At 35.1% G+C, this 13,475-nt stretch overlaps 2 protein-coding genes across 28 annotated transcripts in view; both read right to left on the bottom strand.

Annotated features, from left to right (window-relative positions):
• Nucleotides 1–1,184: 1,184 nt before the first annotated feature.
• LOC310731782 (galectin-4-like) lies at nt 1,185–7,842 on the bottom strand. Of its 4 annotated transcripts, none has more exons than XM_083551638.1 (15): nt 7,665–7,842; nt 7,481–7,569; nt 6,873–7,077; nt 6,639–6,752; nt 6,530–6,547; nt 4,641–4,676; nt 4,496–4,522; nt 3,782–3,808; nt 3,634–3,669; nt 3,326–3,352; nt 3,146–3,181; nt 2,672–2,701; nt 2,183–2,271; nt 1,553–1,718; nt 1,185–1,450 (listed from the first exon to the last, which is right to left on the bottom strand). In XM_083551638.1, exons 1-15 carry the CDS (start codon nt 7,707–7,709, stop codon nt 1,304–1,306), a joined length of 1,092 nt encoding a protein of 363 aa, XP_083407764.1. In that variant the 5' UTR covers nt 7,710–7,842; the 3' UTR covers nt 1,185–1,303. The 4 variants fall into 4 exon arrangements, with proteins under 4 accessions (XP_083407764.1, XP_083407762.1, XP_083407763.1 ...); XM_083551636.1 differs by having other exon boundaries at nt 3,634–3,672; XM_083551637.1 differs by having other exon boundaries at nt 4,496–4,525.
• A 2,067-nt stretch (nt 7,843–9,909) lies between these two features.
• Nucleotides 9,910–13,475, bottom strand: part of LOC310732374 (ryanodine receptor 1-like) — an 88,367-nt gene continuing 84,801 nt past the window's right edge. For all 24 annotated transcript variants that reach the window (XM_083552783.1, XM_083552770.1, XM_083552775.1 and 21 more), the window contains 4 exons: nt 12,914–12,978; nt 12,714–12,814; nt 11,622–11,673; nt 9,910–11,539 (listed from right to left, as the gene is read on the bottom strand). In XM_083552783.1, the coding sequence (XP_083408909.1) occupies nt 11,444–11,539; nt 11,622–11,673; nt 12,714–12,814; nt 12,914–12,978 (314 nt within the window). In that variant the 3' untranslated portion in view covers nt 9,910–11,443. The remainder of the gene's footprint in view (nt 11,540–11,621; nt 11,674–12,713; nt 12,815–12,913; nt 12,979–13,475) is intronic.

Raw genomic sequence — 13,475 nt, forward strand, 5'->3', positions numbered from 1 at the left:
CCATTGATTTTTTGTTCACTAGACATGCTCATAATAAGTACACATATATTTATAAATGTTTTCTTCTTTGCCTCTGGAGGAGGAGGGGATTTTCTGGTATCTGGTATCTTTAAAGTTGTGTATAGGAAAATATATAATGTTTAATATCTGCATGAATTTCTGTTGTACACACAAGTAGTTAACAGGAAGCTTCTATGTATTACTTGATGTTGTATAAGAGGCATTATGAGTACAGCACTGCTGTTTTGGTACTGAAATGTGTGTTCTTATTGTAAACAGATAATGCAAGTGAAAATAGTCTAAGTACCTAACATTTAATGTGTACTCTAGGTAGTAGCAGAGAAACATGTGAAAATAGAGGGTAGCTGTAAATAAATTGTGTTAATAAACTACGGGTGTGTGTGTGTGTATATATATATTTATATGAGTTAGCGGGGGCGTGGCCGAGCGCCGGGTTGTGAATGGAGGACAAGGCGGGTGGCAGAAAAGCGGTAAAAATGACACTCCTGAGGGAGTTTTTGCTAATGAGGAGGGAGCACATAAAAGGAGCGAGAGAAGGGTGAAAACATTGTTCCTTCTCCTGAACCTCGTGCTCTCCTGTATATATATGTAATTGTTTTTTTTTACTTTACTGAGTAGCTGCAATATTTGGTTCATTGCTGGAAAGAAATCCGATAAAAGGTTGAAGGTTGCACACACATTTCTGGTGTTAAAAATGTTGGTGTATTTCTGGGGAAGTGTATGTGCACATTCATGAGTCAAGATTGTCATTTTTAGTTATCCAACCAAACCAATCATTTCAATGATTCAGCTACACCCTTTAAATTATCTTTATCTTATTATCTTATGACTCATTTAAAACACATTTATCATGAGATAAACACATACTGCTCAGCTGAACAATTCAATAAAAACAGTATTCACAGAACAAATGTGATTACTTATAATGTAACTTACAATGTATGTTTTGTTTTCCATTCACTTTTAATTGGCGGGAATGGGCAGAGTACAAAATGTACAGTAGTCTAAATGTCTATAGTTAGATGGGTTTCTTTTTTCTTTGTGGTATATAAATATAGTTTATCCTGATACTGTTTTCCTGCATTCTGATATTGAGTCATTAGATCACAGACTAGGAATAGTTTATATTGGGTATTTCAGCTGATTTAAACACTGCACATGTAAGAGGTACATTATTTATTGATCTGTGCGTAATAAAGCAAGTATCAATAATGTTTTTTTTTATACAGGCATTCCTAAAAGTTAAAGCAGGAACAATGTCAGATGCAGTGGAACACCGGAATCAGTAGTGGATGTATGAGACCTGGACGTCTCCGTCCACCTCCAATGTGTCAATCTGATTGTAAGGCTGGAAACGGTGGTGGAAAGTACACATGTGCTGCCCATTTGCAAACACCTTTATCTTTTTTTCACCACAACGAATGGAGATCTGGAAATGAGACAGAGACAGTAAATAAAGCTGGATGTTGATAGATGGACTATAACAATGAGGAAAGCAAATGAGTTCACATCTAAATCAATAGATCCATACCTCAAAGTACTGTCCCTCCATGAAGGGGTTGACGTTGAGATCTATTTCTTCTTCACCCCAGCAACCATTGATCTGGCTGTTACGGATTACCAATCCCTCTCTAATCCGAGGGTTGAGGTGAAAGGCTATGTCTCGTGAGGCTCCAGCTATGAAGTTAATATGAAACCTACAAAAGAATAGGAAAATATTCCTTACTCATCATACCTAAAATATTTGAATATTATTTTCTATTGTTTAATTACCTGTAATAATAGTCACTTCTAGACTGTAAATTATTTTTGCTCAGACCTCTGGGTTTTTTTAGGCCAGAAAAATATGTGTGTGCAATTTCCCAAGAAGTCACATCCATATGGGTTCAATGCTGAAACAATTTTATTAAATATTTAAGTAGATTATGGTTATTATTTTTTTGGATAATATGGTTCTTTCTATTAGCCATATGCAATGTACCGCTACACCATTAGTGGATAAAGTACACCATCCTTACTCTCACCAGGACCATGTGTTTACGCTGGTGCTCTGTGATGTTTTATTGAAAACTTCTTTCCACCACAAGTGTACAAAATTATTTAGGCACCTTTGGAGGCAGCAAACTAAAAATATACCATTAAAACCATTTAATAATCATACCTTTCAGCTCCATATGGCACCATGCCTCTGATGATAATGGTCCTATTGGATACCATCCCACCAGGAATCATATCTAAATAGGGAATGCCCTAAGCAAGCAAAATATAGCACAACTAACATTAAACATACAAGTATCATTTAGCTCATACAACTTGAAAAATAGAAAGTTTATTATTTTTTTAAAAATCTATGAAAACATTATTTTAACCATTTAACATCCATATTAACAGATCTCACGTATCATTCTCATTTGGTATTTGGCATTAAGTATCATTTGGGTACCTGTGCTGTTCTATCAAAGTGACCATGTCAGTCAGTATTATAATGCCATGTCTAATTTCCTATTTTCTATAAATCTACTGTGTTTTTAATAAAACATTTTTACCGTGAGAAGTAATAGTTTATAATGGTGTAATGAATTCCCATATCAAAGTCTGCAGCAAGCTTTAAAATTGTCCAAGTAATAAATCAAACCTTCCTTCTACTTACAGGGTTGAAGATAGGCTGCATTCCCATTACCTGATGACGAAAGAACAAAAGAAACATGTTTGCCACTGGTTTAAAATAAATCATATTGCAGTATTACTGCAATGGTTTCATGGTGCTTTCTGAGTACTGTAAAGTATATGGGAATACACAGACTAGACTGAGTAAAAAGAATTGAATCTGCTTGCAGTGGCTTTAATGACTAAAATCAGTCTGTACATTTCTTGCATTATTATAATCAAGTCTGACTCATAACCTTCATGTGCTCAACTCAGATATAAGTTGTTTGGGATAAATGTAGTAATGAATCGGCTTGTAGGGTATCAGGAAAAAATGATAAGATCATGTTTATATTCAAGGTGATTGCAAAGTTCTTTAAGGAACATTTTTGAGCTTTTATAATAATATAAAACATAACACAATTCAAGATGCAAATATGAACAAATGAATGTTGAAAAACATCTCCTGTACACTTACTGGCAGATTTCCTCCTGGTAACCCCATGCATCCTCCCTTCAAGAAACAGACATTAATAATTATCGTAAAAAAAATGTGACAAGAAGACCAAATCACCAAAAATGCTCACACTCTCATGAAACTATACACAATGCTTTCAAATTGTACATAAATATCCATATCCAGGAAATATCAGCATACCCCAAGCCCAGGTCCTGGATAACCTCCCTAAAACAGAAAACTTGTTTAGTTTTATATATATATATATATATATATATATATATATATATATATATATATATATATATATATATATATATATATATATATATATATATATACAGTATATTGTTACAGATTCCCAGTCATGATATAGATATATCTTTTTTAGTACATTTTAAGCAAGTAATAACAAATCAACACAATGAGCTGTTACAGAAAATAATCAGTAATGGGATGGTGTGATATGTCTTCATAATCGTGATTGTTATTTCCATGTACACACTCACCCCCATGCCACCCATTCCACCTCCTGGATAGCCTCCCTGCTATAGTACAACATGAAAAATATTTAATTGAATTATTTATTCAATATTTTAGTGAAATATTGTCATGCTTAAATATATACAAAATAGATTTTTTTGTTGATACACTCACCCCCATTCCACCAGCAGGATAACGGTCCTGTTGAAAATATGCAGTGATTAAAATATAGACTAGGAAAAAGTCACAGTATTACATGAACAGTCATGTACAAAAGGGGTTCTTTAAAAATATCTGGACCAAATCAACTATTTTAAAACTTTCTACAGATTATAAAGAATGTAGGTTTAATTTTCATATTACTCTACACACTTCGTGGACATGATATCTGTTACAATATATACATAAAGCATCTTAAAGAATATAAAATACAGCTGTAAATTGTTGGAAAGGGCATATGTTTGGAACTAGATCTAATGGGGAAAATGTTGCATTATTGGATTATTGGATTAGACTATGACTAGACTACAGTATATGTAAGAGTTACAATACTTCAAACATTACTTTCGATTGAAGCTGAAAAGTATCTAAATTAAAAGCTCAAGCTGTCAAGTTTTAACAAAACTACCTACAACTAACTACTGTATAACCACATTAACCTGAAATGAACAGGGATTAGACTAAGACACATATACTGTATTCACTACTATTTAATTATTATATAAAGGTACAGGATTTTTTTTTATTATTATCAATAGATCCACTGCTTCATATAATAAATAAGATCATTAATGAGTTCATGCCAGTTTTTTATGAATATGAATTTATGAATATGTAAACATATGGAAATGTAATTCATTTTAAAGTAGGTATGAGAGAAATATTTACCCCAGCTCCACCTCCAGGAAATCCTCCCTGCTATAGTTAAGCAGATTAATACATATCTATCACATTTACCGCATTATCTTTACGCTCTGGTTTACATGATGACACAGACAAATAAACATTTATGGTATTCAGTTCACACACTCACCCCCATATTACCACCCATTCCGCCTTGCCATCCTCCCTGTGTGGGATAAAAAGACGCAGATCATTTGATATCTATTTATGTCGCTTGTTACAGATTCACAGTCATGATATCTTCCATTTAATCTAAAAACAATAATAAGCTCATACAACGATCCATTGACGATCTTAACCTTTAATCGGTCCTTGGGGTCTATATGACCCCAATCGACATTTCCTTGATTAAAAAAAAGGGTTCCCTTCATCTGAGTGGAATTATATTTTGTGACTTTTCCTACATAATCTATCTATACACACACAAAAAAACTGGGCTTGATTCGGTTGTTCTGAAGGTATGTAAAAAATTTTTTTACACTTCTGGTCTTCTGGGTCAATATGACCCCACATTGAAATGAATGGGAAATGTGAAAAAAACTCAATATTTTTTCTTTATTTGTCAAAAAAAAATCTATAAATCCAGCATAAATCAGAAATTTAGATCATCATTTAAGTGATTTTTTCATAAAAAAATAAATATTTCATATGCAAGCTTATGGTGTAGTTGAGGAATTGTGTGGTAAATAGGTACAAAAGTACTTCATATCTCCCAAAACACAGCATTAATGAATAGATGAGAAGTAAACAAACAAAAAAAAATATTATTTGTATAATTAAAAATTTATATTTTTTGTATAATTTCTCTATCAATTGTTGGGGTCATATAGACCCCAAAGACCAGATTTGTAAACAGGAAACGAAGACCTTATGAGGGTTAATTGACATCATACATTATATGGACAAGAGTATTGGGACACCTGACTTTCCAGCCATATGTAGTTTCTTTTCCAAACATCTAAAACAAGGACGTTGCATGAGATTTACTTTTTACTTGAAAAGAGGAGACCCAAACCTGTTCCAGCATATATAATATATTGGAAAAAAAGGTATCGTCTTACAAAATTCAGAATTGGCACAATAAAGCAAAATGTTCATTAAAGGAATGCATTCTGCAGTTCATAGCACAGACATAGCCTTTATACATGGTACATAACCCCAGATGTCGTGTGATCAAGTTCTAAAAAAAACACACTTAATAATCATTTTAAAGCAAAATAAGGTGTAAGCATACATGGTGAAGATTTACTCAGCTTTATAATTGATAGAAAACCCTTTGGAAATTAATAATAATAATAATAATGATGTAACTATTGCTAAATATTAAGACTTTTTTGTTCAAATTATATAATGAAATGTATACTGTTTATTGAATACATATGAATAGATACAAAATGTCATAACTGTCTATTGGACAAAAGTGAAACTTTTTGCTTTTTGTGCATTCTCTTTGCAACAGAGCCACTGTGGTTGTGCAAAATGGACGTGAGTTGTCTAACCTGCATATGAATGTTAAAGGTAAAGTGGTGTGACATAGCTTTCGGCTATATTTAAAACCTTTTCAAAAAGTTTCTCACTTTTTTATTTACATTACTTACTGAATATCTTAAGTTTACACCTTGAAATTCCTTTGTGAGTAAATTTACTTTAAACAGAAGAAAACCATTGGAATAGTCTGCTAGAGATATTTTTTAGGCGTATGCAAATCTAAAGCAAAAAAATGTTTGTTCTGAGACCCGTCAAACCGGCACATCAACTATGGTCATGCTACGTTGGTTTTTACCCTCATTTATCATGTTGCGTGACCATCCAGTCAACCTTGTACTGTATTTGTTTTCTAAGAGTGAGTTTGGGAACAAGAGCAAGTAAATTGTTTTAGCAATTTCGCGAGTATTACACTTTTGTACTGTAAAAATTCCACATTATGAATAAAAAAAAGGTTTATTCTTTTGTCAAAGAACTATTGTGTAATAGAATTGACACGAAAGTGAAATTAGCAAAAAAATATGAAGCACTTACCCCCATGCCCTGCATGCCCTGAACAAAAATGAAGCATACAAACAGTGGATCAATCAGTCAATCAGTCAACAAATCAGTTCATCAGTAAGTAAACGCAGCTCATATTTACCCCAATGATGTTGATGCTATCAATGGCCACATCTCCCCCAATCTCTAAGGCACAGACCCGTTCCAGGGGCATTCTGTGCTGGAAGAGGTAGAGATCTTTCCCATTCACATTGACCTGTATAATAATGACAGCATATGTATTAGCTTTTTTATGCATACTGCTGAATAAATACATCATTTCTGGGTAAATGGTAGCATCTACTTTATTAAACATAAATAAAATAGACAAAACAACCTGATAGCCCTCCGTGGTGATGATTATGATCATCTCAAAATGCTGGCCCTTGTGGAAAGGCATGTGCCTGACTTTCTCTTCCCCTTCCCATACGCCATTCTGGAAAGTGTTGAAGACCACTTTGTCCCAGAAGTCGAATCGAGGGTTGAAGTGGAACGCAATATCGCATCCATTAAATTCACCACACTGCAGATTTAAATTAAAACTGTTGGGAGTAAAATAGAGGGCCAGAATTATTTACTCCCATCAAGCATTAATATAGATAAAGTAATTAATATTCCATCATTATGTAATAGGCCATGCAGTCATTGTGTGTGTAGAAACCAAGATAAAAACTGAAGCTTATCAGCTTGGTATGAATGTGAGCTCGGTTACCAACGTCATGTTCTCTGTGTGATATGAAAAACAAACTGAAACACCTTTAATAACACAGAGCGAGGAGTGAAATATTTGTGTAAAATGTCATTTTGTGGTATTTGTATAGATATAAATCAGTAAAATGTCTTGTATTTAATGCAAACTAATTTGTGCCATGAAACACTGCGAAGTAAAACAGAATGTGCTTGTGCCCTCTTAACAACAACAACAACAACAACAAAAATGTCCACCTGCTAATATGATGTGGAATCTTTCCCTGGATATAGAGCGACATTCCTGCTCTAAGACCACCACAGATAGGGCCAACATATGGGATGCTCTAAATGAAACACACACAGACCAAGAATGACATTTTGGGTAAATTATCCCAGAGTAAGCTATATTGATCAATTATAAATTAAATAAAATACTCACTGGATTAAAGATTGGCTGGTAGCCCGGTGGTGCTACGAAGGCCATGATTTCTGGATGCTAAATATTCTTCAGATCCACAGAAGAAAAGAAAAAGCGTTTCGGCTGGCACAAGACAGAAACAGCAGCAAAATTGTAGTCTGCTTTTATATTCATTCATTAATAGGAGGGGTGAAATGACCTGTGTTCATATACTCACTGCTTTGTTTGTACTCACACTGTTATCAACATGCTAAACTTGACAGACCAACAAAAGACAAGCAGCTATGGCACCTGGCCAACTCGCTTAATGTGTGCCCATGTGTTTTGCAAGGGCGTGTCTGAGGCATTAAAGAGCTATCGCTTAATGCGTCATGTAGCCATGTTGGGTACTTGCCTATTTCTTTACGGCACATAAATCAAGTGCGGTTCAAAAGGTTAGCGGAAATTATGAGCAATTAATTAATTAATCGCACTTGACTGGGCACCCAGAATGTCTAATATAGATATTTTAAGGTTTCCAGTGTCTATTCAAATACCTTGTAGAATGTTTTATATGTGAATATATTTGGATTATTTTTTTTTTTTATCTATTATTACTAGCAGTATTAGTGGTAGTTAAGTCAGTTTTGTCCAGGTGAAAGGTATGCACTCCCTGGGTAAATATGAACATACCTGATAACATGCCAGCTCATTCATGCATAGTAGTTGAAGCAATGTGACCAGCTAAACTGGAGAGGTTTCGTTACTCAATTCTTATTAATGATTGTGTATAAAGAACGTGGGATAGGTTTAAACATGGCAGAGAAAGAATTATGTACACTAGTGTCACTTAATGAGGGCCAAGACTGTAATGCAAGTGCAGACTGCTTAATAAGAATGATAACATACAGCGATTAAGGTGACAGAAAGTGAGGCAAGGAAATGAGATAAACATAACCTGTGCAACAACTAAAGACACCACTAGACAATAATAGATTGCAAAGTGCGACTTTAATACTAGTGAATATTTACGGAAAATGTAGCACAAAAAACAGTCATCTGACATGATTCTGTGAAGCACAGTGGCTGATAGAAAATGTAGCCCAGCGCTAAATTTAGCATAACCCTGCTAACTAGCTATTTTACATAAATAACTAAGCAAAAAATAAAAAAATTAAATAAAAAAATAAAACACTATATCAATGTATTGCAGTGTAGCTAAGCATGATAGCTGGTGCATTTAAAAAAAATGAACCAAATACCATATTTGTAGTTATTCATTATATTGTCCTTTATAAACGTATCTACTTTTATCATTCTGTAGGGTTGCCACATCCCCAGTTTCCTTGCAGAAACAGTCTTTTTGTCTGCAGGTTAAGGGATGTTGGATGTTTTGCAAATCTCAGTCAAGGTCATTGAATACACAGTGTTCTGCAAATTTGAATAATTTTCCCTTCTTTAACGTCACCACCTCAACTCCTATTTTCAATACATGTGGTTATACAAGCATAGTTTAGTATGTATGTATGTATGTATGTACTGTATATGGGCTTTTTGGTTTTGATTAAAAAGCAAGGAATCGACAATTAAAATGACTTCTTTTTATACCTTTACTGCATGACAGTGCTTGTTATGCCTGATTTACTTGTTCTCAGTAACTTTTTAATGTTGAAAATGTTATCTGCAGGATGTATGTAACAAGGTAAAACAATTTTGTAGCATTGAAAGTGTCATTGCTGGCAAAAAAAAACAAAAATCATAGAAAAAAAAAAAAAAAAAAAGAATAAAAACCTATTAATACCACAAGCCAGGTGAATATATATATATACACACACACACACACACACACACACACACACACACACACACACACACACAGTATATACTACAAATCTGATGTAAATATACAGAACAGCCCTTATTAAAGAATGATGTAACTAATGACTATATTTACATCCTTCAATGCATGTACATATGAAACATCAGTTATTAACTCCAAACTCACCCTCCAGACTTCTATCATTATTACTTCTAAGTGCCAGAGAGTCTGCTTTGAAAGCTTATCAAACATTAACAACCTTTTAACTGATATGCATTCTTATTGTCTTGCATAATAGTTTTAATGACTATTTCAATGGCTCTGACTCATTTCTCTGTCCGGATGTGCTTAATATTTTTAATTCCTTAACAACCGTGTTATTTGTGTTAAAAAACAAGAATCTGTGAAACAAGAATCTGTGAAACAACAGTTTTCATGCCGAAGAAAATACACAGAGGGAATCAGAGGTGCTCCTAAAATATTATTTTATTGAAACACAGTGAGATTTGAAGAAAAACAACCTCTATCTTTCACACATTCGACACGCTTTTCCACACTTCCTGCAGACATGGAAAGTAAGTACGTTTGCATGTGTGTGTGTGTGTGTGTGTGTGTGTGTGTGTGGCTCTGTGTTTTCTGTTGCTTACCAATAATAGATATCTAATATCATTTATTTGGCTAATATGAAAAAAAAAAAAAAAGAATATGATATTGGCTTAAAAATAATACCAAAAGTCTGCTGGCGAATTCACAAATCACATCTGTTTGCAAACTAGATGCAAATTTCATCCTCTTTTTCATCACTAGGTTTATCAGTACTTATCTAAAAAAAAAGTACCTCAATTCGTGTTTACTTAAAACAGAACGGTAGAGAACGTCTGTTATTTTCCATAATGCTCCAACAAAAAAAAGATTATATATGTATATGTATATACATATATAATATTTTTTTATTAAAATAAGTTTATTAAATCTACAGTATGTAAAGTTCTTCTTGTCAGAGACGTACATGACAGGATTGGAACGGCGGTTGATCTCTATACATCCAAAATAAAAAACCTGCCTTCAGGTTATGCAGCGTAATTTCCTTCACAAGGTAGTATTTTTGTTCCTTATTAGTGTTTCTATGCAAGTTCAAAAAAGAAAATGTCCTCTCCTGTAAAGATGGCATTGTAGAGCCGAGTTGCAGAAACGACATCTCATCCTAAGACTTTGCAGTGCAGAACAGTTAATTTACATTCATACAAAGTTTGATTCAGTTCTGTAGGCTATATAAAATTCTCAAGAAATAAATAGTGAGAAAAAAGGCCTTTGGTTAGGTTCCTCTCAAAGGATCACGTGTTAATGTTTTCTATTGCGTAGAGCACGACTTTAGCAGTGATATGGCTCTGAATCTGTTGCTCTAGTATGTACATGTGTAAACAAACATGAAACTTCATCTATAACAAACATAGACAGAGAAAAACATCAAAATTTCAGTCGGAAATATTCTTCCAATCGAACTATGATTTCTAATAAAAATATATGACATCCTAATTAAGCAGTATCACCATACCTGCCCATTATTGTAGTTTATTCAGTATTAGGCACCTTGTAATTTTTTAAGGTCCATCAAAACATCCAGACAAGACTGAGAGATGGCAGGCTCGAGCGTTCAGATTTTTGTTTGTCTTTTTAAATTTTACCACAATAAAATATATACGTGGTTTCAAATCCAGACATTTTTGCTTCGCTCTGTCTATTGATCTCTCTCTCTCTCTCTCTCTCTCTCTCTCTCTCTCTTTCTCACACACACACACACAAACGCAACAATAATATACACACATTGCATATTCATCTTCCTCTTATTCTGAAAGTGATGTGAGTAAATAAAAGGCTTGGGGTGTAAATGTGTGCTCAAGTTTGTTCTCAATTGGCAACACTGGAACAATTCCATTTCCTTTCCAGCTGTATTTCCAGGCACACACATCGACACGCGCACTAGTGAACCGGCATCGGAAAACTAGCCGAGCTGATCTTCGTATTGCTTTCTGAAACAGTCGCCAGCTGGAAAGAAGTCCCAGCATCGCTCCTGATACATTTTCCACACGTAGGATTCCTACAGAGACAGAAAATGAGGATGAAGGGAATAAGAAAGGAGAAAGTAAAACAGAGAAATATCTATGCATGGTGACACCAACCTGTCCAGTATGTTCTGTTTCATCTTTATTAATTAGATACATCAGGAAGAACCTGTTTGGGGCAGAACAAAAGAGCAGATGAGGTGATGCAACCAATAGACAGTATATTATATGTATAAAAATCCTAAGAACTCAATGTATCAGTGATACCCCTTTAAACAGCAAGATGGCAGTTCTTGATCCAGAACATATTTACACCATTAAAAGAAATAGTTTAGTTTGGTTTTTGGTGCAAAAAATGCTGCTGCATCAACCTTTTCTTTCGGCTCCCATTAGGGGTCGCCACGGCAGATCATCCGTCTCCATACCGCTCTGTCCTCTCCATCTGCATCTTTCAAACCTACTGCCTGCATGTCTTCCCTCACCACATCCATAAACCTCCTCCTTTGCCTTCCTCTTTTCCTTCTGCCCGACAGCTCCATTCTTAGCATTGTTCTACTGATATACCCCATGTTCCTCCTCTGTGCATGAGCAAACCATCTCAATCGTGTCTCCCCCACCTTGTCTCTAAAATGTCTACATGCATGGTCACTCTAATAATCTCATTTCAAATCCTGTCCATCCTCCAGCAAATTCAACTCTGCCACCTCCTGTTTTTTACTTAATGCCACCGTCTCTAAACCATACAACATCACAGGTCTCACCACAGTCCTATAATCTTTCACTTTCACTCTCACAGATACTCTTCTATCACAAATCACTCCTGCTATCACTCTTCTCCACCCACTCCACCCTGCCTGCACTCTTTTCTTCACTTCTCCAACACACTCTCCATTACTTTGCACTGTTGACATCAGGTACATTTTTACTGCAATATTATTAAATTAAACAGCAACTAAGAACCAGTAAAATCATGAGCCTCTTTGTATAGCAGTTGAGACATCTGCATTTGATCAAAAATAATGTATATCTTCTCAAACCCAAAAGTATACATCGTAAACTTAAAGCTCTAAACGGTGAGGCAGGTTCCTAAAAAGGCTTACTGACTTCTTGAACCAACACCAACACCACCTCCAGCACCAGCTCTTTCCTTCCCTGGTTGGTGTACAAGAGGACAATCTACTGTATAAGCCTAGGAACTGTCCTACTCACATATAGTTGGCTAAGTTGTGCTCCTCCATCGTATGCGTCTCGAACCCATGTGGAGTCGTGTCAAAGTAGTCACTTCCAATTCCGCAAATGAAACACTTAGTCTGAGGAGGAGAAGAGAGGTCAGTGTACCACAAATTATAATCACTTAAACAATGAACTTAACCGTTACAGCATGCAAAATAACAATTTCTGTAACTTACCTCCATGTCCTCTCTGACCTGTTCCTGCTGATCTCTCAGCTCACCAAACGCATCAATGATCAGACCTGTACAACGCAATACAGCAGTTGTGATGATAATTCACTGATACACTATTAGAATACATGTAACAATTATCACCTAACTTTCAATTTCCATTTCCAACTAGTTCTTTGTAAAGATTATGTACTGTATAACTTTCTTTCGGCTTCTCCCATTAGGGGGCGCCACAGTGGATCATCCGCATGTTTGATTGGCACATGTTTTTACGCTGAATGCCCTTACTAACGCAACCCTCCCCATTTATCCGGGCTTGGGACTGGCACTAAGGCTTGTGCAACCCTAACGGCTGGGGTTGGTTCCCTGACCGGGGATCGAACCCGAGCCGCAGCGGTGAGAGCGCCGCATCCTAACCACTAGATCACCAGGGAACCTAAAGATTATGTACTGTATGATGTGGCAATAATGCAGAACATTTTTTTTCAGTGTGCAACAATGCATTTGAGTTTACATCTACATTTTTGATGTAAAAAAAAAATTTAAAAGAAACAACAAAAGGAAAGGT

The sequence above is a fragment of the Silurus aristotelis genome (genome assembly GCF_946808225.1).
Source record: "Silurus aristotelis genome assembly, chromosome: 10".
Lineage (NCBI taxonomy): Eukaryota > Metazoa > Chordata > Actinopteri > Siluriformes > Siluridae > Silurus > Silurus aristotelis.